Source organism: Oncorhynchus mykiss, chromosome 24, assembly GCF_013265735.2.
Source record: "Oncorhynchus mykiss isolate Arlee chromosome 24, USDA_OmykA_1.1, whole genome shotgun sequence".
NCBI lineage: Eukaryota > Metazoa > Chordata > Actinopteri > Salmoniformes > Salmonidae > Oncorhynchus > Oncorhynchus mykiss.
Window position 1 is genome coordinate 33,065,982 of NC_048588.1, and position 27,294 is coordinate 33,093,275.

Sequence of the window (27,294 nt, forward strand, 5' to 3'; positions counted from 1 at the left end):
CACTACAGATGGACACACACACACTGACAGAATACACTATGGATGGACACACACACACTGACAGAATACACTATGGTTGGACACACACACACAAACACTGACAGAATACACTATGGATGGACACACACACACACTGACAGAATACATTATGGATGGACACACACACACACACTGACAGAATACACTATGGTTGGACACACACACAAACACTGACAGAATACACTATGGATGGACACACACACACACTGACAGAATACATTATGGATGGACACACACACACACACTGACAGAATACGCTACGGTTGGACACACACACAGACAGAATACACTACGGATGGACACACACACAGACAGAATACACTATGGACACACACAGACAGAATACACTATGGAAACACACAGACAGAATACACTATGGAAACACACAGACAGAATACACTATGGACACACACAGACAGAATACACTATGGACACACACAGACAGAATACACTATGGACACACACAGACAGAATACACTATGGACACACACTGACAGAATACACTATGGACACACACTGACAGAATACACTATGGACACACACTGACAGAATACACTATGGACACACACTGACAGAATACACTATGGACACACACTGACAGAATACACTATGGACACACACAGACAGAATACACTATGGACACACACAGACAGAATACACTATGGACACACACAGACAGAATACACTATGGACACACACACAGACAGAATACACTATGGACACACACTGACAGAATACACTATGGACACACACTGACTGCTGTCTGGTCCTACTAAAAGATTGACAGAGAAGTGAAAAATAATTCCTGTCCCGTCTTGCCAATTTTGCACCTGTACTGTCCTGTTCCCGCAACAGATCTATAACCCCGGAACGTTCCTGTCCCTTCCAGACAACAATCAATCCCGTCCTGTCCCGTGCTCATTTATGCGCACAGAAGTATAGTACCAGTCAAAAGTTTGGACACACCTACTCAATCAAGGGTTTTTCTTTATTTTTACGATTTTCGCCATTGTAGAATAATAGTGAAGACATCAAAACTATGAAATAACACAAAGAATCATGCAGTAACCAAAAATGTGTTTAACAAATCAAAATACATTTTATATTTGAGATTCTTCAAAGTAGCCACCCTTTGCCTTGATGACAGCTTGCACACTCTTGGCATTCTCTCAACCAGCTTCATGAAGTAGTCACCTGGAATGCATTTCAATTAACAGGTGTGCCTTGTTCAAAGTTAATTTGTGGAATTTCTTTACTTCTTAAAGCGTTTGAGCCAATCAATTGTTTGAGCCAATCAGAAGATAGCCCTATTTGGTAAAAGACGAAGTCCATATTATGGCAAGAACAGCTCAAATAAGAAGACAAACGACAGTCCATCATTACTTTAAGACATGAAGGTCAGTCAATCCGGAAAATTTGAAGAACTTTTAAAGTTTCTTCAAGTGCAGTCGCAAAAACCATCAAGCGCTATGATGAAACTGGCTCTCATGAGGACCGCCACAGGAAAGGAAGACCCAGAGTTACCTCTGCTGCAGAGGATAAGTTCATTAAAGTTACCAGCCTCAGAAATTTCAGCCAAATAAATGCATCACAGAGTTCAAGTAACAGACACATCTCAACATCAACTGTTCAGAGGAGAATGTGTATTTACCTGTATTTACCTGTATTTACCTAGGCAAGTCAGTTAAGACCAAATTCTTATTGTCAATGACAGCCTAGGAACAGTGGGTTTTTAATTAATTAATTCATTAATTTTTAATGAATTTATTTGCAAATTATGGTGGAAAATAAGTTTTTGGTCAATAACAAAAGTTTATCTCAATACTTTGTTATATACCCTTTGTTGGCAATGACAGAGGTCAAACGTTTTCTGTAAGTCTTCACACACTGTTGCTGGTATTTTGGCCCATTCCTCCATGCAGATATCCTCTAGAGCAGTGATGTTTTGGGGCTGTTGCTGGGCAACACGGACTTTCAACTCCCTCCAAAGATTTTCGATGGGGTTGAGATCTGGAGACCGACTAGACCACTCTAGGACCTTGAGATGCTTCTTACGGGCGGTGTGTTTGGGATCATTGTCATGCTGAAAGACCCAGCCACGTTTCATCTTCAATGCCCTTGCTGATGGAAGGAGGTTTTCACTCAAAATCTCACGATACATGGCCCCATTCATTCTTTCCTTTACACGGATCAGTCGTCCTGGTCCCTTTGCAGAAAAACAGCGGCAAAGCATGATGTTTCCACCCCCATGCTTCACAGTAGGTATGGTGTTCTTTGGATGCAACTCAGCATTATTTGTCCTCCAAACACGACGAGTTGAGTTTTTACCAAAAAGTTATATTTTGGTTTCATCTGACCATATGACATTCTCCCAATCCTCTTCTGGATCATCCAAATGCTCTCCAGCAAACTTCAGACGGGCCTGGACATGTACTGGCTTAAGCAGGAGGACACGTCTGGCACTGCAGGATTTGAGTCCCTGGCGGCGTAGTGTGTTACTGATGGTAGGCTTTGTTACTTTGGTCCCAGCTCTCTGCAGGTCATTCACTAGGTCCCCCCGTGTGGTTCTGGGATTTTTGCTCACCGTTCTTGTGATCATTTTAACCCCACAGGGTGATCTTGCGTGGAGCCCCAGATCGAGGGAGATTATCAGTGGTCTTGTATGTCTTCCATTTCCTAATAATTGCTCCCACAGATGATTTCTTCAAACCAAACTGCTTACCTATTACAGATTCAGTCTTCCCAGCCTGGTGCAGGTCTACAATTTTGTTTCTGGTGTCCTTTGACAGCTCTTTGGTCTTGGCCATAGTGGAGTTTGGAGTGTGACTGTTTGAGGTTGTGGACAGGTGTCTTTTATACTGATAACAAGTTCAAACAGGTGACTTTAATACAGGCAACGAGTGAAGGACAGAGGAGCCTCTTAAAGAAGAAGTTACAGGTCTGTGAGAGCCAGAAATCTTGCTTGTTTGTAGGTGACCAAACACTTATTTTCTACCATCATTTGCAAATAAATTCATTAAAAATCATACAATGTGATTTTCTGGATTTTTTCTTCTCATTTTGTCTGTCATAGTTGTGTACCTATGATGAAAATTACAGGCCTCTCATCTTTTTAAGTGGGAGAACTTGCACAATTGGTGGCTGACTAAATACTTTTTTATCCCACTGTATGTGGGAACTCCTTCAAGATTGTTGGGAAAGCCTTCCAGGTGAAGTTGTTTGAGAGAATGCCAAGAGCGTGCAAAGCTGTCATCAAGGCAAAGGGTGGCTACATTCCATATGTGTTATTATTAGACTGTAAACTCTCCTTCCAGACTCACATTAAACATCTCCAACCCAAAATCAAATCTAGAATTGGCTTCCTATTTCGCAACAAAGTATCCTTTACTCATGCTGCCAAACATACCCTCGTAAAACTGACTATCCTACCAATCCTCGACTTTGGCAATGTCATTTACAAAATAGCCTCCAACACTCTACTCAACAAGTTGGATGCAGTCTATCACAGTGCCATCCGTTTTGACACCAAAGCCCCATATACTACCCACCACTGCGGCCTGTACGCTCTCGTTGGCTGGCCCTCGCTTCATACTCGTCGCCAAACCCACTGGCTCCAGGTCATCTATAAGTCTTTGCTAAGTAAAGCACCACCTTATCTCAGCTCACTGGTCACCATAGCATCACCCACCCGTAGCATGCGCTCCAGTAGGTATATTTCACTGGTCATCGCCAAAGCCAATTCCACCTTTCCTTCCAGTTCTCTGCTGCCAATGACTGGAATGAAGTGCAAAAATCACTGAAGCTGGAGACCCATATCTCCCTCACTAACTTTAAGCATCAGCAGTCAGAGCAGCTTACCGATCATTGCACCTGTACACAGCACATCTGTAAATAGCCCAACCAACTACCTCATCCCCATATTGTTCTTTTTTTTTGCTCCTTTGCACCCCAGTATTTCTACTTGCACATTTATCTTCTGCACATATATCACTCCAGTGTTAAATTGCTAAACTGTCATTATTTTGCCACTATGGCCTATTTATTGCCTTACCTCCCTAATCTTAATACATTTGCACACACTGTATATAGATTTTTCTATTGTGTTATTGACTGTACGTTTGTTTATCCCATGTGTAGCTCTGTTGTTTTTGTCGCACAGCTTTGCTTTATCTTGGCCAGGTCGCAGTTGTAAATGAGAACATGTTCTCAACTGGCCTACCTGGATAAATAAAGTATATATAAAATTAAATAAAAAACATTCAATTCATAGTTTTGATGTTTTCACTATTATTGTACAATGTAGAAAATAGTGAAAATAAAGAAAAACTCTTGAATGAGTAGGTGTGTCCAAACTTTTGACTGGTACTGTATGTAGGCTATTGTGTTTGTTTAGAAATTATTGAAAATAATTGGTGTAACTAACTCAGGTTTGTAGGCTTCCTTGCTTGCACACGCTTTTTCAGTTCTGCCCACACATTTTCTATAGGATTGAGGTCAGAGCTTTGTGATGGCCACTCCAATACGTTGACTTTGTTGTCCTTAAGCTATGTTGCCACAACTTTGGAAGTATGCTTAGGGTCATTGTCCATTTGGAAGACCCATTTGCGACCAAGCTTTAACTTCCTGACTGATGTCTTGAGATGTTGCTTCAATATATCCCCATAATGTGTCATCCACATAATGTTTCTTCCTCATGCCATCTATTTTGTGAAGTGCACCACTCCCTCCTGCAGCAAAGACCCCCCACAACATGATGCTGCTACCCCCACAACATGATGCTGCCACCCCCGTGCTTCACGGTTGGGATGGTGTTCTTCTTCCACAACATGATGCTGCCACCCCCGTGCTTCACGGTTGGGATGGTGTTCTTCGGCTTGTAAGCCTCCCCCTTTTTCCTTCAAACATAATGATGGTCATTATGGCCAAACAGTTCTTTGTTTCATCAGACCAGAGGACATTTCTCCAAAAAGTATTTTTTTATGGCGGTTTTGGAGCACTGGCTTCTTCCTTGCTGAGCGACCTTTCAGGTGATGTCATTAAGGGAAACGTTTTACTGTGGATATAGATACTTTTGTACCTGTTTTCTCCAGCATCTTCACAAAGTCCTTTGCTGTTGTTCTGGGATTGATTTGCACTTTTCACACATACACACTCTCTCTCTCTCTCTGTATCACTCTTCTAGTTTTATCTCCCTAAATCTCTCTTTCACTAAACATCTAGTTCTCTCTCCCTCTCCTTTCCTCCCCATTCCTCCCTACCTCCTTTCCTCCCTCCGCATCTCTCACCTCTTCATGCTGACCCAGGAGGTATCGAAGATGCCCATGAGTCGCAGTACCCCCTCCAGGATGTCTCTGATAACGTCAGGAGGCATCCTCAGGGACCGGATCTCTGATAGAGACTCTGGCTTGATGTTCCCCACAGCTCGCTTAGCCTCATCCACCAGGGGCTACAGATAAACACACACACACACACAGATTAAACAAAGATCAGGTGTGTGAATGTGTCTGTGATTTGATGTTCCCTACAGCACACTCTGCCTTATCCAGGTTAAATGTAGGCCAGCTATGCTGTTGGACTATGGACAAAACCTGTGTTTGATTGTGTTGGTCGATCCAGTATCCTCTAAAACGACAGGTAAAACAACAGAGGTAAAACAACAGGGGTACAACAACAGAGGTAAGACAACAACAGAGGTAAGACAACAACAGAGGTAAGACAACAACAGAGGTAAGACAACAACAGAGGTAAGACAACAACAGAGGTAAGACAACAACAGAGGTAAGACAACAGGGGTACAACAACAGGGGTACAACAACAGGGGTACAACAACAGGTACACAACAACAGGGGTACAACAACAGGGGTACAACAACAGGTACACAACAACAGGGGTACAACAACAAGGGTACAACAACAGGGGTACAACAACAGGGGTACAACAACAGGGGTACAACAACAGGGGTACAACAACAGGGGTACAACAACACAGAGGTAAGACAAAATAAACAACAGAAACAACAGATAATACAGAGATGTGAATGTGGGGACATGTATTGTAAGGATATTCTGGTTGTATTCACCTGTACTTCTCTCAGCTCGTCGTCTATTTTCCCCTTCCTCTCTTCACACTTAGACACCTCCTGAGCAATCTTCCCTTTGATTTTCTCCATCTCAGTCTTCTGGTCACTGGCATTCTGAAACCCAGAACAAAGAGGGGAGGTGAGGAAGTGATGGAGTCCATTCTGGCTCAGGTGAAAGATGAGATAGAGGGAGGGAGACTGATTGGTAATGAAAAGTCATCGGAATCAAACAAATATCACATTTCTACCACGTCATTCTCTCACCTCATCCTCCCCGTCTCTTCCCATCCCTCCTCCCCTCAACCTCCTAATTTACCCCATCCCTCCTCCCCTCAACCTCCTAATTTACCCCCATCCCTCCTCCCCTCCACCTCCTAATTGACCCCATCCCTCCTCCCCTCCACCTCCCTGCCTCCTGTCTGCAGATACATGGGAGATTTGTTTCTGCCCGCAAGGACGCATCTGCCTCCAAATTACACACCCCAAACTCACACCCCTCATTCACTGACAGCTCAATTACAGTACCAGTCAAAAGTTTGGATACACCTACTCATTCAAGTGTTTATCTTTATTTTTACAATTTTCTACATTTTAGAACTATAGTGATGACATCAAAACTATGAAATAACACATATGGAATCATGCAGTAACCAAAAAAGTGTAAACAAATCAAAATATATTTAAATTTGAGATCCTTCAAAGTAGCCACCCTTTGCCTTGATGACAGCTTTGCACACTCTTGGCATTCTCTCAACCAGCTTCATGAGGTAGTCACAAAGAATGCATTTCAATTAACACGCATGCCTTGTTAAAAGTTCATTTGTGGAATGTAATTCCTTCTTAATGCGTTTGAGCCAATCAGTTGTGTTGTGACAAGGCAGGGTTTCTTCAAGTGCAGTCGCAAAAACCATCAAGCGCTATGATGAAACTGGCTCTCATGAGGACCTTCACAGGAAAGGAAGACCCAGAGTTACCTCTGCTGCAGAGGATAAATTCATTAGAGTTACCAGCCTCAGAAATTGCAGCCCAAATAAATGCGTCACAGAGTTCAAGTAACAGACACATCTCAACATCAACTGTTCAGAGGAGACTGTGTGAATCAGATCTTCATGGTTGAATTGCTTTAAAGAAATCACTACTAAAGGACACCAATAAGAAGAAGAGACTTGCTTGGCCCAAGAAACACGAGCAATGGACATTGATTTGAGATTTTTGGTTCCAAACACCGTGTCTCTGTGAGACGCAGAGTAGGTGAACCGATGATCTCCACATGTGTGGTTCCCACCGTGAAGCATGGAGGTGGTGGTGCTTTGCTGGTGACACTGTCAGTGATTTATTTAGAATTCAAGGCACACTTAACCAGCAAGACTGTGCAAATATGTCATAAAGGAAAAGGATGACTACTTTGAAGAATCTCAAATATAGAATATATTTTGATTTGTTTAACACTTTTTGGGTTACAGAGTGTTATGTGTTATTTCATAGATTTGATGTCTTCACTATTATTCTACAATGTAGAAAATAGTAAAAATAAAGGAAAACTCTTGAATGAGTAGGTGTCCAAACTTTTGACTGGTACTGAATGCTCTCCCTCTCTCTCTCTCTTTCCCTCCACCTCTGTGACTGAAGAAAAGATGGTGAGATATCTTCACTAATGAACAGAGCTTTCCCCAATACATCAACCCATCAGGGAGAAGAGGAAAGTGGAAGAAACAGAAAACATTAGCTATGAAGAATGAGGACACACTCACTCAAGCTATGCGGTAGAGCGTAGCAGGTAGAGAGAAGGGCAAAGACACAGAGAAAGTTTGGATGAAAAGTTGGTGCAAAACCTTAGCCTGAAGGAGATGGAAGTCCCTGTGGGGACCCCTGTCCCAGTATATCACTGCCACATCACAAGCCAGACAACACACAAACACACACACATTACAAACACACACACACACACACACACACACACACACACACACACACACATTACAAACACACACACACACACACACACACATCTCTGGGATCTGAGGCTGGCGGGCCATACACGGTGGGCTTATGAATAATCAGGGTGAATTATGGGAGGAAAAATGAATAGCTGTCCGAGACAGAGAAGAGTGAGACAGAGAGAGACACAAAGAGAGAGAAAGAAGCTGTTATTAGAATCTGCTCAGCAGTTGTCACGGAAACGGCTTGGCGAATCGGACAGACCAGGCCTGTCACCGGAGGCTTAAAGAGTTGTCAAAGAGACTTGTCACACTCCACACACACCTACGCACAAAGACAGTTCATGCTCAGAGAAACAACTATACACAAATGTACAGGCACACTCCAATGTGCGTGCGCACACACACACACACATACACACCTGCATAGAGGTGGTGATCTCCTGCAGGGCTGAGTCTGCCTCCTGCTGTTTAGTCCTCAGCAGAGTGCTCTGCTCAGCGGCACGCCTCTTCAGCTCATCCACCAATGCCTTCGCTTCATTCAGCTTAGACACGCCCGCCTGGGGGGGGGAAAGCCAACCACATCAGATGTCACCGTTAGGTCTCATGATAGACTATATGTTCATTCAGCAGAGTGTTTCATCCTAAACAAGATAGTTAACACATACATCTGCTTATGCACTGCTTGCTGCAGGGAGTTTGTGTGTGAGCATTACTGTAAGTGAATGCTAAGTATGTGTATATGGTGTGTATATAGTGTGTGTGTATATAGTGTGTGTGTATATGGTGTGTATATAGTGTGTGTGTATATGGTGTGTATATAGTGTGTGTGTATATGGTGTGTATATAGTGTGTGTGTATATGGTGTGTATATAGAGTGTGTGTATATGGTGTGTGTTTAGTGTGTGTGTATATGGTGTGTATATAGTGTGTGTGTATATGGTGTGTATATAGTGGGTGTGTATATGGTGTGTATATAGTGTGTGTGTATATGGTGTGTATATAGTGTGTGTGTATATGGTGTGTATATAGTGTGTGTGTATATGGTGTGTATATAGAGTGTGTGTATATGGTGTGTGTTTAGTGTGTGTGTATATGGTGTGTGTATAGTGTGTGTGTATATGGTGTGTATATAGTGTGTGTGTATATGGTGTGTATATAGTGTGTGTGTATATGGTGTGTATATAGTGGGTGTGTATATGGTGTGTATATAGTGTGTGTGTATATGGTGTGTATATAGTGTGTGTGTGTATATGGTGTGTATATAGTGTGTGTGTATATGGTGTGTATATAGTGTGTGTGTATATGGTGTGTATATAGTGTGTGTGTATATGGTGTGTATATAGTGTGTGTGTATATGGTGTGTATATAGTGTGTGTGTATATGGTGTGTGTTTAGTGTGTGTGTATATGGTGTGTGTTTAGTGTGTGTGTATATGGTGTGTGTTTAGTGTGTGTGTATATGGTGTGTGTGTATATGGTGTGTATATGGTGTGTATATAGTGGGTGTGTATATGGTGTGTATATAGTGTGTGTGTATATGGTGTGTATATGGTGTGTGTTTAGTGTGTGTGTATATGGTGTGTGTTTAGTGTGTGTGTATATGGTGTGTATATAGTGGGTGTGTATATGGTGTGTATATAGTGTGTGTGTATATGGTGTGTATATAGTGTGTGTGTATATGGTGTGTATATAGTGTGTGTGTATATGGTGTGTGTTTAGTGTGTGTGTATATGGTGTGTATATAGTGTGTGTGTATATGGTGTGTATATAGTGTGTGTGTATATGGTGTGTGTTTAGTGTGTGTGTATATGGTGTGTATATAGTGTGTGTGTATATGGTGTGTATATAGTGGGTGTGTATATGGTGTGTATATAGTGTGTGTGTATATGGTGTGTGTTTAGTGTGTGTGTATATGGTGTGTATATAGTGTGTGTGTATATGGTGTGTGTTTAGTGTGTGTGTATATGGTGTGTATATAGTGTGTGTGTATATGGTGTGTATATAGTGTGTGTGTATATGGTGTGTGTTTAGTGTGTGTACACCACCATTCAAAAGTTTGGGTTCACTTAGAAATGTCCTTGTTTTCCATGAAAACATACATGAAATGAGTTGTAAAATGAATAGGAAATATAGTCAAGATGTTATAAATAAGTTAAAAATAATTAATTTTTAATTGATTTCGTTAAAGAATCCTCCATTTACAGCAATTACAGCCTTGCAGACCTTTGGAGTTCTAGTTGTCAATTTGTTGATGTAATCTGAAGAGATTTCACCCCATGCTTCCTGAAGTACCTCCCACAAGTTGGATTGTCTTGATGGGCACTTCTTACGTACCATACGGTCAAGCTGCTCCCACAACAGCTCAATAGGGTTGAGATCCGGTGACTGTGCTGGCCACTCCAATATAGACAGAATACCAGCTGACTGCTTCTTCCCTAAATAGTTTTAGCATAGTTTAGAGCTGTGCTTTGGGTCATTGTCCTGTTGTAGGAGGAAATTGGCTCCAATTAATCACTGCCCACAGGGTATGGCATAGCGTTGCAAAATGGAGTGATAGCCTTCCTTCTCAAGATCCCTTTTACCCTGAACAAATCTCCCACTTTACCACCAAAGAACCCCCAGACCATCACATTGCCTCCACCATGCTTGACAGATGGTGTCAGGCACTCCTCCAGCATCTTTTAATTTTTTCTGTGTCTCACAAATGTTCTTCTTTGTGAACCGAACACCTCAAACTTAGATTCGTCTGTCCATAACACTTTTTTCCAATCGTCCTCTGTCCAGTGTCTGTGTTCTTTTGCCCATCTTAATATTTAATTTTTATTGGCCAGTCTGAGATATGGCTTTTTCTTTGCAACTCTGCCTAGAAGGCCAAAAACCCAGAGTCTCCTCTTCACTGTTGACGTTGAGACTGGTGTTTTGCGGGTACTATTTAATGAAGCTGCCAGTTGAGGACTTGTGAGGCATCTGTTTCTCAAACTAGACACTCTAATGTACTTGTCCTCTTGCTCAGTTGTGTCCCGGGGCCTCCCACTCCTCTTTCCATTCTGGTTAGAGCCAGTTTGTCCTGTTCTGTGAAGGGAGTAGCATTGATCTTCAGTTTCTTGGCAATTTCTCGCATGGAATAGCCTTCATTTCTCAGAACAAGAATAGACTGACGAGTTTCAGAAGAAACTGTATTTAGTTTTCTACTGTATTGACTGCATGTTTGTTTTACTCGATGTGTAACTCTGTGTCGTTGTATGTGTCGAACTGCTTTGCTTTATCTTGGCCAGGTCGCAGTTGTAAATGAGAACTTGTTCTCAACTAGCCTACCTGGTTAAATAAAGGTGTTCTCAACTAGCCTACCTGGTTAAATAAAGGTGTTCTCAACTAGCCTACCTGGTTAAATAAAGGTGTTCTCAACTAGCCTACCTGGTTAAATAAAGGTGTTCTCAACTAGCCTACCTGGTTAAATAAAGGTGTTCTCAACTAGCCTACCTGGTTAAATAAAGGTGTTCTCAACTAGCCTACCTGGTTAAATAAAGGTGAAATAATTAGATTTTTTTTAAGTTATTTGTTTCTGGTCATTTTGAGCCTGTAATCGAACCCACAAATGCTGATGCTCCAGATACTCAGCTAGCCTAAAGAAGGCCAGTTTTAATGCTTCTTTAATCCAGTTTTCTGCTGTGCTAACATAATGATCAATTAGCCTTTTAAAATGATAAACCTGGATCAGCTAACACAATGTGCCATTGGAACACAGGAGTGATGGTTGCTGATAATGGTCCTCTGTACACCCATGTAGATATTCCATATTGTAGCCGTTTCCAGCTACAATAGTAATTTACAACATTAACAATGTCTACACTGTATTTCTGATCAATTTTATGTTATTTTAACGGACACATTTTCTTGCTTTTCTTTCAAAAAACAAGGACATTTCTAAGTGACCCCAAAATGTTGAATGATAGAGTATATAGTGTGTGTATATAGTGTTTGTTTCTAGTGTGTGTATATAGAGTGTGTAAATGTTGTGTGTATGTATATAGTGTTTGTAAATGTTGTGTGTGTATATAGTGTGTGTATATAGTGTTTGTAAATGTTGTGTGTGTATATGGTGTGTGTATATAGTGTTTGTTTATAGTGTGTGTATAAAGAGTGTGTGTATATAGTGTTTGTACATGTTGTGTGTGTATATAGTGTGTGTATATAGTGTTTGTAAATGTTGTGTGTATATGGTGTGTGTATATAGTGTGTGTATATAGTGTTTGTAAATGTTGTGTGTGTATATAGTGTTTGTTTATAGTGTGTGTATATAGAGTGTGTGTATATAGTGTTTGTAAATGTTGTGTGTGTATATGGTGTGTGTATATAGTGTGTGTATATAGTGTGTATATATAGTGTGTATATATAGTGTGTGTGTATATAGTGTTTGTAAATGTTGTGTGTATATGGTGTGTGTATATGGTGTGTGTATATAGTGTGTGTATATAGTGTTTGTAAATGTTGTGTGTGTATATAGTGTGTGTATATAGTGTGTGTATATAGTGTTTGTAAATGTTGTGTGTGTATATAGTGTGTGTATATAGTGTTTGTAAATGTTGTGTGTGTATATGGTGTGTGTGTATATAGTGTGTGTATATAGTGTTTGTAAATGTTGTGTGTGTATATAGTGTGTGTATATAGTGTTTATTACAAAACACAAGGAAGGGGTAACATTAAAGTATTAGAACATGAAGGACAAACAATACAGCATCAAGACACTCTCAAACATGTGTCAGTCTTTCTGCAACAGAGCCATCCTTATGTGTGAGGGTGCGTGTCATAGTTTCCTTTTTCACAATCTTGTAAAGCCCAAACCCTCCAAGTTCCCCAATAGCTGCCCCTCAACCATTCGAGACCCCTCCCACAGGCTCCTCAACCATTCGAGACCCCTCCCACAAACCCCTCAACCATTCGAGACCCCTCCCACAGACCCCTCAACCATTCGAGACCCCTCCCACAGACCCCTCAACCATTCGAGACCCCTCCCACAGACCCCTCCCCATTCGAGACCCCTCCCACACTTGTCTCCAATTCCACATACCAACCCAGCTTCCTTCAGCCCATCCCATCTATCTCTGCTGGCCACCCACTTCGTGTTTCTATGCAACACATATCTTTCACCTTTGCTATGATGTTTAACGTACAATTTCAATCTAATCGAATAGAATCTACAGATTGCGTGTTGAAGATAAATACTTTTACTAAGAGTATTGGTATATTAGTAATTGACTGACCCGGTCTCTCCAGATTTCCTAACAGTACTATTTCGAGGGTCAATTTTAGATCAGTGTTATGCATTTTCAGCCATTCCTGAACCTGAGACCAGAAACAGGCTACCTGAGGGCAACACCAAAACAAATGGTCTATTGATTCTGTATCCTCACAACAAAATCTGCAGAGCTTCGATGATTTTATGCCCCAAATATTCAACGTTTTGTTGGTGGCAAGAATTCTATATAATAATTTTAGCTGAAAAGCACGAAGTCTTGAATCTTGCGTTGTTTTATATATCAACTCATAATGTACCATGGAATCGGTACATCAAAAATCTCTTCCCAACTATTTTGCAATCTGTATGGCACAGGTGTCAACATCCTGGTCCTCAAATGAAACTGAAACTATACTTTCCAATTTATGCTATTTCTATTCCTACCAGTTTTGATCCTTTATATTGGGCAGACAGACCAGTTCCCTACCTCCCCCAGCTGCCACCCGCCTCCTCCAGTTTTGGGGCGATGCTGTAATCAATTGGTTGTACTCTTGGATTGAGCAGACCTTCCCGTACAATTCTGATAACTCCATGAAGGACATAACTCTACCATTACAATTTACAATATAATTTAAGAACCAAATTCCCTTTTCAAACATCTTTCCCATAAATACAGGTATTTTATCAACCAGCACATTTGAGTTCAGCCATAATATTTAATGTAATATTTAAAGTAATATCTTTTCAAGGAGATGAAATTGAAATTGTAGCCAGCTCTGCAATGCTTGTTTGAAAAAAAGTATCATTTTCAATTAATCGAAAATGAGACATGGCAATCTGGCAAAAAGGCAAAAAGGCCATTTTTAAATAATGGACGAGCTTTTCTTATTAATCTACTTGAAAACCATTTAGGGTTCAAATAAAACTTTTGAATGAGTGAAGCTTTTAGAGAGAGGTTTAAGTGCTTTTATATTTAATAATCTCAACCCACCCAATTCATATTCATTATATAGAAAGGCTCGTTTTATTTTGTCTGGTGTAGCGTCCCAGATAAAGCTATAAAGCTAAATATTATTTGCTCATATGATTTGAAAAAAACGAATCATTAGGAGTAGGCAGCGCCATAAGTAAGTGAGTAAACTGACATGAATAAGGAGTTGATCATGGCAATTTTTACAAGTTTTCTATTGAAATTCATTGTGGAGAGCTTATTTATATCTTTGTGATATGAATACAGAGTATCTACTCACCAGCAGCCCATTTTATAGGTAAACTGCAGAGTCATGTAAAAGTTGTATTTTTTAAGGATCCAATACGTAATATTGTACACTTATCATAATTAGGTTTTAGTCCAGAGAGTCCATAAAAGTTATCTAGATCTTCAACGAGACATTGCAGGGGTCTAGCTTGTGGACTCAACATAAAACCTGAGTCATCGGCATACATGGACACCTTTGTTTTTAAGCCTTGGATTTCTAATCCTCTAATGTTGTTATTGGATCTGATTTTAATAGCTAGCATGGCCATAATGAATAGATATGGTGACAGCGGACACCCTTGTTTAACCTCTCTAGGCTAGGGGGTGGTATTTTCACGTCCGGATGAAAAGCGTGCCCAATGTAAACTGCCTGCTACTCAGGCCCTGAAGCTTGGATATGCATTGTATTAGTATATTTGGATTTGGATAGAAAACACCCTCAAGTTTCTAAAACTGTTTGAATGATGTCTGAGTATAACAGAACTTATTTGGCAGGCAAAACCCCAAGGACAAACATCCAGGATTTTTTTTTTTTTTTTGAAGTCACTCTCTTTTCAATGGGATTTTAGGGATCTAAGGCACTTGCTTGCAGTTCCTATCGCGTCCACTGGATGTCAACAGTCTTTAAATATTGGTTGATGTTTTTCCATTGAGAAATGAAGAAGTAGGGCCGTTCAGAATGAGGGTTGAGTCTAGTGTGGTTTGTTAGGAGCGTGCAACCTGAAAGCTCCACTTGGTTTTTATCCGCTATTGAACTCAGTTTATCCCGTCTTAAATGTTATTGATTATTTACGTTAAAAAATACCTAAAGTAGTTTAGGAAAGTTGTTTGAAATGTTTGGACAAAGATTACAGGTAACTTATTAGATATTTTGTAGTCATGTTGCGCGAGTTGGAACCGGTGTTTTTCTGGATCAAACGCGCCAAATAAATTGACATTTAGGAGACATAACGACGGAATTAATCGAACAAAAGGACGATTTGTGATGTTTATGGGACATATTGGAGTGCCAACAGAAGAAGTTCGTCAAAGGTAAGGCACGAATTATATCGTTATTTCTGAGTTTTGTGTCGTGCCTGGCGGGATAAAATATGATTGTCTGTGTTTGTTTGATGGGGTGCTGTCATCAGATAATAGCATGATTTGCTTTCGCTGTAAAGCCTTTTTGAAATCTGACACGGTGGTTGGATTAACAAGAAGTAAGGCTTTAATTTGGTGTATTATACTTGTGATTGTATGTAAGTTAAATATTTAAAATAATTTAATTTGGCGCTCTGCCATTTCAAAGGATGTGGTCAAATCGACACCGTTAACGGGATTTGATCCCCAAGAGTTAACTCCTCTTGACAATTCAAAACTCTCTGAGAAGTAGCCGTTATTTACTATTTTACACCTGGGTTTGCTATACATTATTGTTACCCATTTTATAAGAGAATTACTGAAATTGAAAAAAAAAAACAGGCATTTATAAATAAAATCTTTACTTTATCAAATGCCTTTTCAAAATCGGCTATAAATACCATTCCTGGCTTCTTATATGTTTCGTGATGTTCTATTATTTCTAGTAGTCGTCGTATATTATCTCCAATGTATCGTCCATGTAAAAAATAAACTGTCTGATCAGGATGAACAATACCTGGTAAAACCCTTTAAATTCTGAGTGCTATGCATTTTGCATCACAACATTCAAGTGTAAGGGGACTCCAATTTTTTTTAGATAGACCGGGTCTTTATATTTGCCATCTGGGTCTTGTTTTAATAATAGAGAAATCAGACCTTCCTGCTGAGTACCTGACAGACTACCATTTCTATAGGAGTAGTTAAAACAATTTAACAATGGAGCTTTTAGTATATCAAAAAATATTTTTTTCTCCATATTCCACCCAGTTTGCTTAATTTTTGTAATAGATTACATTAGATCGTTCTTGAATCAGTTCCTCCAGTTCTTTTTGTTTTTCCTCTAACTTATTTTGTCTCTCTGTAGTATCGTTTTTATTGCTATCTACCTGTACTATTAGTTCATGGATTTCCCTTGTTAGTCTGGTTTCTTTAGCCAGAAACAGCTTTTTTATTATTGATGAATATTGTGTGTGTATATATGGTGTGTGTGTATATGTTGTGTGTTTATATGGTGTGTGTATATGGTGTGTGTAATGTTGTGTGTATATAGTGTGTGTGTATATGGTGTGTATATGTTGTGTGTAATGTTGTGTGTATATAGTGTGTGTGTGTATATGTTGTGTGTATATGGTGTGTAATGTTGTGTGTGTTACCTGTAGATGTTGCTGTCTGAGAGTGAGCTGGCTCTGTTTGCTGCTGTAAATGGAGGTGTAGACGTGGAGGAAGGTCATGTACTGGCTGGGTGTGGCTCCGTATTCTCTACAAGACTCATGGATCATCAGGAAGGAGCGACACAGATCACCCTGACCCGACGCTGGGAGGGACAAACGAGACAGAACATATCCACGAGTGACTAGCTAGATTAGAGCTAGTTCCCTATAGTCTGACTATGACTGACTAGGACTCTGGTGGCAGGGATGTTTTCTTATACCTGAGCCTTTTCTCTTGTGGCCTTTCTCTCCTCCACTCTTCTCACCCTCTCCCTCCACCTTAGCCAGCAGCATCTCGGGGATCTGACAGGACAGCATCAACATTAAGGTTATGAAGGAGGACAGAGCTAATGACAATATTATAACCCTGTATGATGCTATGTTCTCATCCCTCCCTCCATCCTCTCCTCCCACCTTCTTCATGCTGCTCTCAGACCATCCGTCCATCCACTGAACGGAACACCTGCGGTAGAGAGCCGGGTTGCTCTCACAGCTAATGGTGAAGTTAGAGTTGGTGCAGTCCATGATCAACACTATGTGTAGGTTCTGCTGGATTCCTGAGAGACAAAGAGAGAGAGAGACAAAGAGAGAGAGAGACAAAGAGAGACCAAGAGAGAGAAACAAAGAGAGACAAAGAGAGAGAGAGAAATTGAAAGGGAGAGACACAGAGAGGGAGAGAGAGAGACAAAGCGAGAGAGAGAGAGAGAGAGAGAGAGAGAGAGAGAGAGAGAGAGAGAGAGAGCGAGAACGAAAGAGAGAGCGAGAGAGAGAGCGAGAGAGACAAAGAGAGAGAGAGAGAGACAGAGAGAGAGAGAGACAAAGAGAGAGAGCGAGAGAGAGAGAGAGAAAGAGAGAACGAAAGAGAGAGAGAGAGACAAAGAGAGACAAGAGAGAGAGAGAAATTGAAAGGGAAAGACACAGAGAGGGAGAGACAAAGCGAGAGAGAGACAAAGAGAGAGAGAGAGACAAGAGAGAGACAAGAGAGAAAGAGAGAGAGAGAGAGAGAGAGAGAGAGAGAAATTGAAAGGGAGAGACAGAGAGGGAGAGAGAGAGAGAGACAAAGCGAGAGAGAGAGACAGAGAGAGAGCGAGAGAGAGCGAGAGAGAGAGAGCGAGAGAGAGAAAGAGAGAGACAAAGAGAGAGACAAAGAAAGAGAGAAAGAGAGAGAGAGACAAAGAGAGAGAGAGAGACAAAGAGAGAGAGAGAGACAAGAGAGACCAAGAGAGAGAGAGACAAAGAGAGACAAGAGAGAGAGACAAGAGAGAGAGAGAGAAATTGAAAGGGAGAGACACAGAGAGGGAGAGACAAAGCGAGAGAGAGACAAAGGGAGAGACACAGAGAGGGAGAGACAAAGCGAGAGAGAGACAAAGCGAGAGACAAAGAGAGAGAGAGAGAGACAAAGAGAGAGAGATAAAGAGAGAGCGAGAGAGAGACAAAGAGAGACCAAGAGAGAGAGACAAAGAGAGAGACAAAGAGAGAGACAAGAGAGAGACAAAGAGAGAGAGAGAGAGAGAGAGAGAGAAATTGAAAGGGAGAGAGAGAGGGAGAGAGAGAGACAAAGCGAGAGAGAGAGACAGAGAGAGCGAGAGAGCGCCAAAGAGAGAGCGAAAGAGAGAGAGAGAGAGAGAGAGAGAGAGAGAGAGAAATTGAAAGGGAGAGACACAGAGAGGGAGAGAGAGAGACAAAGCGAGAGAGAGAGAGACAAAGAGAGAGCGAGAGAGCGAGAGAGAGCGCCAAAGAGAGAGAGAGACAAAGAGAGAGATAGAGAGAGACAAAGAGAGAGAGAGCGAGAGAGAGAGACAAAAAGAGAGAGAGGAGAGACAAAGAGAAACAAAGAGAGAGAAACAAAGAGAGAGCGAGAGACAGACAAAGAGAGGAGAGACAGAGAGGGAGTGAGAAAGAGAGAGAGAGAGAAAGAGAGAGAAATTGAAAGGGAGAGAGAGAGAAAGAGAGACAAGAGAGAGAGAGAGAGACAAGAGAGAGAGAGACAGAGAGAGAGACAAAGAGAGAAGCAAAGAGAGAGAGAGAGAGAGCGAGAGAGAAATTGAAAGGGAGAGACAGAGAGAGAGACAAAGCGAGACAAAGAGAGAGAGAGAGAGACAAAGAGAGAGAGAGACAAAGAGAGAGAGAGAGAGAGAGAGACAAAGAGAGAGAGAGACAAAGAGAGAGAGACAAAGAGACAAAGAGAGAGAGAGAGACAAAGAGAGAGAGACAAAGAGACAAAGAGAGAGAGACAGATGAAGGGAGAGAAACAAAGAAAAATAAACAAAGAGAGTGTGTAATGGTTGGTGTACTGCTGTCCTTGTCCATTTACCCCCCAGCTGAAAGGCCAGTAGTTTAGTCAGAGGAACTCGGAAAGAAGAGACATCTATTGATCTGATTCTGCAGTGTCTACAGAACAAACACAGGATCACAATAAACGCAGGGGAGGAGAGGGATGAAGTGAGAGGACGGGAGAGGGGGAGAGGAGATGAGAGAACCGAGGATGTGGAGATGTGCCGATGTGACCTTCAGCAAGACACTTAACCCTAATTGCTCCTATAAATCGCTTTGGATAAGAGCGTCTGCTAAATGACTACAATGTAATGTCATGTAGATGAGTAGCTAGATAGATGAGTCTCTCACGGTAGGCAAAGTAGTTGAAGAGGGGTCCGGTGAATCCGTCCTGCGATGCAGGATCTTTGAGAGAGGAGAGGAGGGGCTCCAGCTCCTCTGGGGAGTACAGGCCTGGAACCTCACCTACAACACACATATAACAAACACTGATCTCAGTACAGTACAGGCCCAAGGCCAGTACCTCATATACAGCACATATAACACTGAACTCAGTACAGTACAGGCCCCAGGCCAGTACCTCATCTACAACACATATAACACTGAACTCAGTACAGTACAGGCCCCAGGCCAGTACCTCATCTACAACATATATAACACTGAACTCAGTACAGTACAGGCCCCAGGCCAGTACCTCATCTACAACACATATAACACTGAACTCAGTACAGTACAGGCCCCAGACCAGTACCTCATCTACAACACAAATCACTTTAAACTGAAAGAGTACAGACTCAGCACCTCACCTGGGATTTATGACACATGGTTTCATTTGATTTTATTCATCATCAGACATTGTGTATTCCATTTGTGTAGTTGTTTATATGCGACTGACCAGAGGACAGCAGGCTGTTGACCATCTCCAGGAAGGCTGGGTGGACAAACTGATAATCCTCCAGCAACAGCACCACCTGTTGGCCGTCCAGACCTGCCAGCTGCATCACCTACACAGACAAGAACACACACAGTCAGGTGTCAGGTGTGTGTGATTTGCAGCACGCTTTGCCTTGTCCAGCTTTGCCTTACACACACCAGTGTTTCCCTATGATTTACTTTCAGCAGCAGTGGTAACGTTAGGGGGGGGGGGGGGGGGGGGGGGGTGTCCGGGGGCATTCACCCCCGTGACACCATCTGAAATATTATTTCTGTAGCCCAACTGATGCAACAAAGCGACTTTAAATAAATAGTCTGAAGCATGAGGTTGCCCATCTGCATTTACCTCATGGAAAAACCCCAAAAAGACTGAATGCATCAAATTCTACAAATATACCTTGTAACTTGTCATTTTTTCTGGACTGAAATGGGGCATAGAGGGTGAGCGTGGTAGGAGTGTGACAGTGGGCGTGACCAATGGAGTGGTCTCCAACTGAACATTTTAGAGACCCTCCTCTTGGCCGCAGAGACAACATTTTGCTATTTTAAAGCACATTTCCTGCAATTCTACACATTTTGGCATTGGGCCGAGAGGAAATGTGCCATTTTAAAGCTAATTTCCAATAAATCTAGATATTTTGGAATGGGGAAGAGAGAGAATGTGATGTTTTAAAGCCAATTTCCAACAATTCTACATATTTTGCAGTGGCTTATGCCATGTTCTTATGCTATCGGAGTGACTAAAACATAATAACAAAATGAATGCCCCATGCCATGACATCTTTGGAATTTTTGATTCTCCCTGACTAATTTTGGTGATTGTTAGTTCTCAACGATCTTATAAAAACAGAAATAGGTCCATTATCTTTTCTACAAACGTTATATCTGGTTTTAGTAGTGAAAGTTAACACTGAAAAAGGTTTTCCATTTCAAAAAAGTTTAAAGAAATCGAATAAAATAAGTCTACCTCGGCTAAACGAATATAGGGGAAACACTGCACACTAAAACATTAGGTCACAGAGACAGACAGACAGACAGAGGTATGACATCTTACGTTCTTCAGGTCATTGTTGAAGTGTTTGAGTGAGTATCCGCGGGAGATCTTGGGTGTGTAGAGTGTGTATCCATGCATGTGTGAGACCAGGGATGTGGCGGTGCGTCGCCCCACCCCGCTGCGCCCGGCCAGGAGCAGAGAGCCCCCCGGTCGACTCAGGACGCGGTCCACACGAGACACAAAGTGACACACCTCCCAGAACAACAGCAGATCCAACTCCCTGTTGTCACGACCATACAGAACCGCTCCCTACAGAAGGCAGAGATACATTAGTACACACACTCTCTCCCTGTCCTACACAATACAAACACACACCGACACTGACCTTGTGTATGACCTGGCGTAGGTCGGCAAAGTCGAGGCGTCCCAAAGATTTACCGTGGGGGGGCAGGGACTGACCAGGGGCCATCACTCCCCCTCCCTCAGACGCACCCCACGTCACATAGAAACCATCTGCAGGGAGAAAATACACAGTTATACACACTGTTAAATACACACACAAACCCATTTCCCAGAGAACCCAACCACAGAGAACCCACAGTCATACAGTATATAGAGCCACTCTGTCGAGGGAGAGGAGCCCTGAGATGTGTGCGTTTTACCTGTCATGTTGTCGAGTGCGTCGGAGCCCCAGTCACCTCGTATGACAGAGGAGAGGATGTTGTCAAAGGAGTGGATGTCTTTAGAGGACACCAGTCTGTCTCTGAACAGCCTCTTGGCCTCATAGGCTACCACCTCCAACACTGAGTCTGTTATATTACAGTTCCCTACAGACAAAGACAGGGGTTAATACACACTGGACAAAACATTCAAAAACACCTTCCTAATATTGTGTTGCGCGCATACCACCCCCCCCCCGAACAGCCTCAATATGTTGGGGCATGGACTCTACAAGGTGTTCCACAGGGATGCTGGCCCATGTTGACTCCAATGCTTCCCACAGTTGTGTAAAGTTGGCTGGATGTTCTTTGGGTTTTGGACCATTCTTGATACACACGGGAAACTGTTGAGCGTGAAAAACCCAGCAGCGTTGCAGTTCTTGGCACAAACTGGTGCGCCTGGCACCTACTACCATACCCCGTTCAAAGGCACTTAAATCTTTTGTCTTGCCCATTCACCCTCTGAATGGCACACATACACAATCCTTCTTTAACCTGTCTCCTTCCCTTCATTTACACTGATTGAAGAGGTTTTAACAAGTAACATCAATAAGGGGTCATAGCTTTCACCTGGATTCACCTGGTCAGTCTGTGTCATTGAAAGAGCAGGTGTTCTTAATGTTTTTGTCCACTCGGTGGATACTACTACATTATACCATACCACAAAAAGACACGCAGCATCAAGACAGCTCAGTGTACACACACTAACACACCAGAGAAGAGAGTTGAAGTGATGAGAGAGGGCGTTGTGACATACCGTGTAGAAAAGGTAAGCAGCAGGAGAGAGGAGAGCAAAAAAACGATGAGTCATGGAAAAAAATAAGTTTGTCAGCAAACGCTTTTAATTAAAATTAATGATTGGACTCCCTATCACAGGGAGAACACATTGCAAGAGGGAGGGAGGGAGTGACAGAGGGAGAGATGAAGGAGGACAGAGAACGGAATGATGACAGAGAGAGAGAGACGGGCAACAGAGGGAGCAGAACAGGGGAGAGGAAGAAAGAGATGGTGAATGCAGGAGAAAGGGAGAGAACTACTGACTTTCAGAAGATATTCTGAAATATCCAACAGCAACTAGAATCAAAGGCCAGTACAGTATAAAGTTACCGTTACCAAATAATGAGACGTTTTCGACGAGAAGTCAGCAACAACAGAGAAAACCCATGCAATTAGCAGTATGAAGTATTGCAGTAAGAAATGAAACTTTTTGGGGACAACTTAAAATGGGTCCCAAAAAAAAGATGTGTGTAGTGCAAGGGTTCCCAAACTGTTTGGGCCCGCGTCCTCATCTTTATACCCCACCTTGTAAAACAAAGTTAGGTAATCAACGGCCAATGTTTATTTGGCCTATGACAGTCTATTACAAATCAGTCTGACAGTATTTTGGAGAGTAATTCAATCTGAATGCAGTATGGTTTAACGTGACTGAAATGCATCAGAAAGGTATTGGGAAGTTCAGAAGACCATCAAGTGATAATGATATTTTTTCCCCGGGTCTGATTTAGTTCCTGGTCTTGTCCACTCTGTTCTAACGGCTTGTGGGCATAGTAGAGGGAAACAGGAAGTCCATATGTGTTCCTGAGAGTCTTATCTTTCAGTGATGGGGTCATAATATTTTCTAGCTTAAACCATTTAAAAAAAAAAGAGCCACATGTGTTGGAAGAAAACAGAAACCATTATGTTTATTACAGACGTATCTAGCAGCTACTGGAGGTTACTGAAATAACCCCGGTTCTGTGAAGCAAGCAAAATTAACCAAGGGGAAACCCTGGTGTGGTGATTGTGATCTGACCACGTGGTTTAACAACGTGGTCTGACTATAGGTCCCAGTGGACAATGAGCCGTAGAAGCAGAGGCAGTAGTGTGAGGTGTGATCTGACCTCGTGCTTTGACCGTGCTGTTGTGGTTGACTCACCTGCGGACAGGTCGTATCGCAGCATGCTGAGCACCCACTGGGTGAGGACACACGGAGTGAACAGGTAGTGACTGTGGTCATCCACCGTGAACTTCGCCTTCACCTGAGACCAGAGAGATAGAAATACACACACACACACACACACACACACACACAATACAGCCAATTATTACACAGGTGTGTGTGTGGTTTAGATTTGCCTCCCTAAGAGTGAGGATTAGATATAAGGCAGTAAGTAAGTGCTGTGATAACAGCAGTCTAATCTAAAGCTGCTGCTTGGAAAGACTAGAGCAGCTTAACGCTGAAGCTTTACTCTGATAACACATGAACTCATCTGAGACAGCACACACACCTGTTCATAGACCTGTACCAGAGACCCTGCTAGCTGGTGTGTTTTCCCAGTGCTGGCCCAGGCTGCCTGGCTCCCAAGGCTCCTCTGGAGAACAGGCTGCAGGTACGCTGAGTAGATGGTCTGGAGCTGCTCCCTGTCTGGATAACTAGAGAAGAGAGCAAGTGTCAGTGTGTGCGTGCGTGCATGTGTGCATGTATGTGAGGAGAGTTGAGCAGTTGAGCAGCTCCTCACTCACAGGGGGGGGGGGGGGGGGCTGCCACTCCAAATTCGCTCAATTCATTTAACCAACACCCATATAGTTTTTGTGACTGCCTGGACCTACCCTTTGGTTTTGAAGTATTAAAATCAAACCATATGATTTGAATAAAAAGTATTATATAAACATGAAAAAGAGAATGTAAGTAGCGCTCATCATTTCAAATAGTCTACATGTCATATTAAACAGCATATAAACTCTCTAAATAGGTCTCTAAATAGGTCAGGAGCCAGACAGGGAGACTAAGAAAGAACAGAAATTAATTATTTAGGTTATATTATTTCAATTATTTCAAGGCTAGAGCCTACAAAGAAATACATTGTGAAGCATTAGCGAGTGTGACACACTAGCCTGGTAGGGACTTTAAGAGCTCAGTATTTAAACAACATTCGTTGTATTAAATCATTACAGTCTATAAATTGCGCATACAGGCTGTGACCTCCATTGAATTAAATACAAATTAATTATTAGGCTCAGTCTACAGTGCCTTCGAATAACTGCTTAGAAACACGAGGCCACAAGTCTACGGTGCCTGGAGAGCCGGCCAATAGCGGATAACATCCTCTCTCCTCTTACAGAGCTACTGGGGATGCGAGACAACCTTTTGACCCCTCTTACAGAGCTGCTGGGGATGCTGAACAACCTTTTGACCCCTCTTGCAGAGCTACTGGGGATGCTGAACAACCTTTTGACCCCTCTTACAGAGCTACTGGGGATGCGAGACAACCTTTTGGCCACTCTTATAGAGCTACTGGGGATGCTGAACAACCTTTTGACCCCTCTTACAGAGCTACCAGGGATGCTGAACAACCTTTTGACCCCTCTTACAGAGCTGCTGGGGATGCTGAACAACCTTTTGACCCCTCTTACAGAGCAACTGGGGATGCTAAACAACCTTTTGACCCCTCTTACAGAGCTACTGGGGATGCGAAACAACCTTTTGACCCCTCTTACAGAGCTACTGGGGATGCGAAACAACCTTTTGACCCCCCTTACAGAGCAACTGGGGATGCGAAACAACCTTTTGACTCCTCTTACAGAGCTGCTGGGGATGCTGAACAACCTTTTGACCCCTCTTACAGAGCTACTGGGGATGCGAAACAACCTTTTGACCCCTCTTACAGAGCTACTGGGGATGCTGAACAACCTTTTGACCCCTCTTACAGAGCTACTGGGGATGCGAAACAACCTTTTGACCCCTCTTACAGAGCTACTGGGGATGCGAAACAACCTTTTGACCCCTCTTACAGAGCAACTGGGGATGCGAAACAACCTTTTGACCCCTCTTACAGAGCTACTGGGGATGCGAAACAACCTTTTGACCCCTCTTACAGAGCAACTGGGGATGCGAAACAACCTTTTGACCCCTCTTACAGAGCTACTGGGGATGCGAAACAACCTTTTGACCCCTCTTACAGAGCAACTGGGGATGCTGAACAACCTTTTGACTCCTCTTACAGAGCAACTGGGGATGCTGAACAACCTTTTGACCCCTCTTACAGAGCTACTGGGGATGCGAAACAACCTTTTGACCCCTCTTACAGAGCTACTGGGGATGCTGAACAACCTTTTAACCCCTCTTACAGAGCTACTGGGGATGCTGAACAACCTTTTGACCCCTCTTACAGAGCTACTGGGGATGCGAAACAACCTTTTGACCCCTCTTACAGAGCAACTGGGGATGCTGAACAACCTTTTGACTCCTCTTACAGAGCTACTGGGGATGCGAAACAACCTTTTGACTCCTCTTACAGAGCTACTGGGGATGCGAAACAACCTTTTGACCCCTCTTACAGAGCAACTGGGGATGCTGAACAAATGGGTACACTCTGCTCCTCGCTCTGCTCCAGCTCACATACTGGTCTGTGTCTGTGTCCCTACTCACTCTATGGTGCAGATGCGCACAATGGAGGTGAAGCGAGAGGTGAGTGTGTGTCGTCCCACAGCGCCTCCTGTTGACATGGAGGCCACCACCTGGACGTTCTCCAGACCCACCCAATCCAGGTTCTCATCATAGAACCCATGGTACGTCAGCACCTAGAACACACAAGGGGGAGGGAGGAGAACTCTGTCACGTTATGACAGCTTGACTAATTTCTGTCTTACCCATCGATCAAGAAATAATGTATTTTCAGTGTTGTATTGCATTGAGTTGTGTTGTATTGCATTGAGTTGTGTTATGTTGTATTGCATTGAGTTGTGTTGTGTTGTATTGCACTGAGTTGTGTTGTGTTGTATTGCACTGAGTTGTGTTATGTTGTATTGCATTGAGTTGTGTTGTGTTGTGTTGTATTGCATTGAGTTGTGTTGTGTTGTATTGCACTGAGTTGTGTTATGTTGTATTGCATTGAGTTGTGTTGTGTTGTATTGCATTGAGTTGTGTTGTGTTGTATTGCATTGAGTTGTGTTGTATTGCACTGAGTTGTGTTATGTTGTATTGCATTGAGTTGTGTTGTGTTGTGTTGTATTGCATTGAGTTGTGTTGTGTTGTATTGCACTGAGTTGTGTTATGTTGTATTGCATTGAGTTGTGTTGTGTTGTATTGCATTGAGTTGTGTTGTGTTGTATTGCATTGAGTTGTGTTGTATTGCACTGAGTTGTGTTATGTTGTGTTGCATTGAGTTGTGTTGTGTTGTATTGCACTGAGTTGTGTTGTGTTGTGTTGTATTGCACTGAGTTGTGTTGTGTTGTATTGCACTGAGTTGTGTTGTGTTGTGTTGTATTGCACTGAGTTGTGTTGTATTGCATTGAGTTGTGTTGTGTTGTATTTGGGCTGCGTTACGTTGGGCTGTGTTACGTTGGGCTGCGGTACGTTGGGCTGCGGTACGTTGGGCTGCGTTACGTTGGGCTGCGTTACGTTGGGCTGCGGTACGTTGGGCTGCGTTACGTTGGGCTGCGTTACGTTGGGCTGCGTTACGTTGGGCTGCGTTACGTTGGGCTGCGTTACGTTGGGCTGCGTTACGTTGGGCT

The 27,294-nt window shown here is 42.5% G+C and overlaps 1 protein-coding gene across 4 annotated transcripts in view; it reads right to left on the reverse strand.

The window, feature by feature from the left end:
* LOC110503411 (cytoplasmic dynein 2 heavy chain 1) overlaps positions 1-27,294 on the reverse strand; it is a 225,706-nt gene that overhangs the window by 139,404 nt on the left and 59,008 nt on the right. For 3 of the 4 annotated variants that reach the window (XM_036961598.1, XM_036961599.1, XM_036961601.1), the window contains exons 46-59: positions 26,210-26,361; positions 24,069-24,213; positions 23,717-23,819; positions 21,745-21,909; positions 21,468-21,595; positions 21,143-21,391; positions 20,051-20,159; positions 19,507-19,620; positions 17,296-17,438; positions 17,103-17,184; positions 16,825-16,985; positions 8,478-8,615; positions 6,119-6,232; positions 5,325-5,485 (exon numbers count right to left, since the gene is read on the reverse strand). In XM_036961598.1, the coding sequence (XP_036817493.1) occupies positions 5,325-5,485; positions 6,119-6,232; positions 8,478-8,615; positions 16,825-16,985; positions 17,103-17,184; positions 17,296-17,438; positions 19,507-19,620; positions 20,051-20,159; positions 21,143-21,391; positions 21,468-21,595; positions 21,745-21,909; positions 23,717-23,819; positions 24,069-24,213; positions 26,210-26,361 (1,964 nt within the window). The remainder of the gene's footprint in view (positions 1-5,324; positions 5,486-6,118; positions 6,233-8,477; positions 8,616-16,824; positions 16,986-17,102; positions 17,185-17,295; positions 17,439-19,506; positions 19,621-20,050; positions 20,160-21,142; positions 21,392-21,467; positions 21,596-21,744; positions 21,910-23,716; positions 23,820-24,068; positions 24,214-26,209; positions 26,362-27,294) is intronic. The other variant, XM_036961600.1, reaches the window with a different exon arrangement.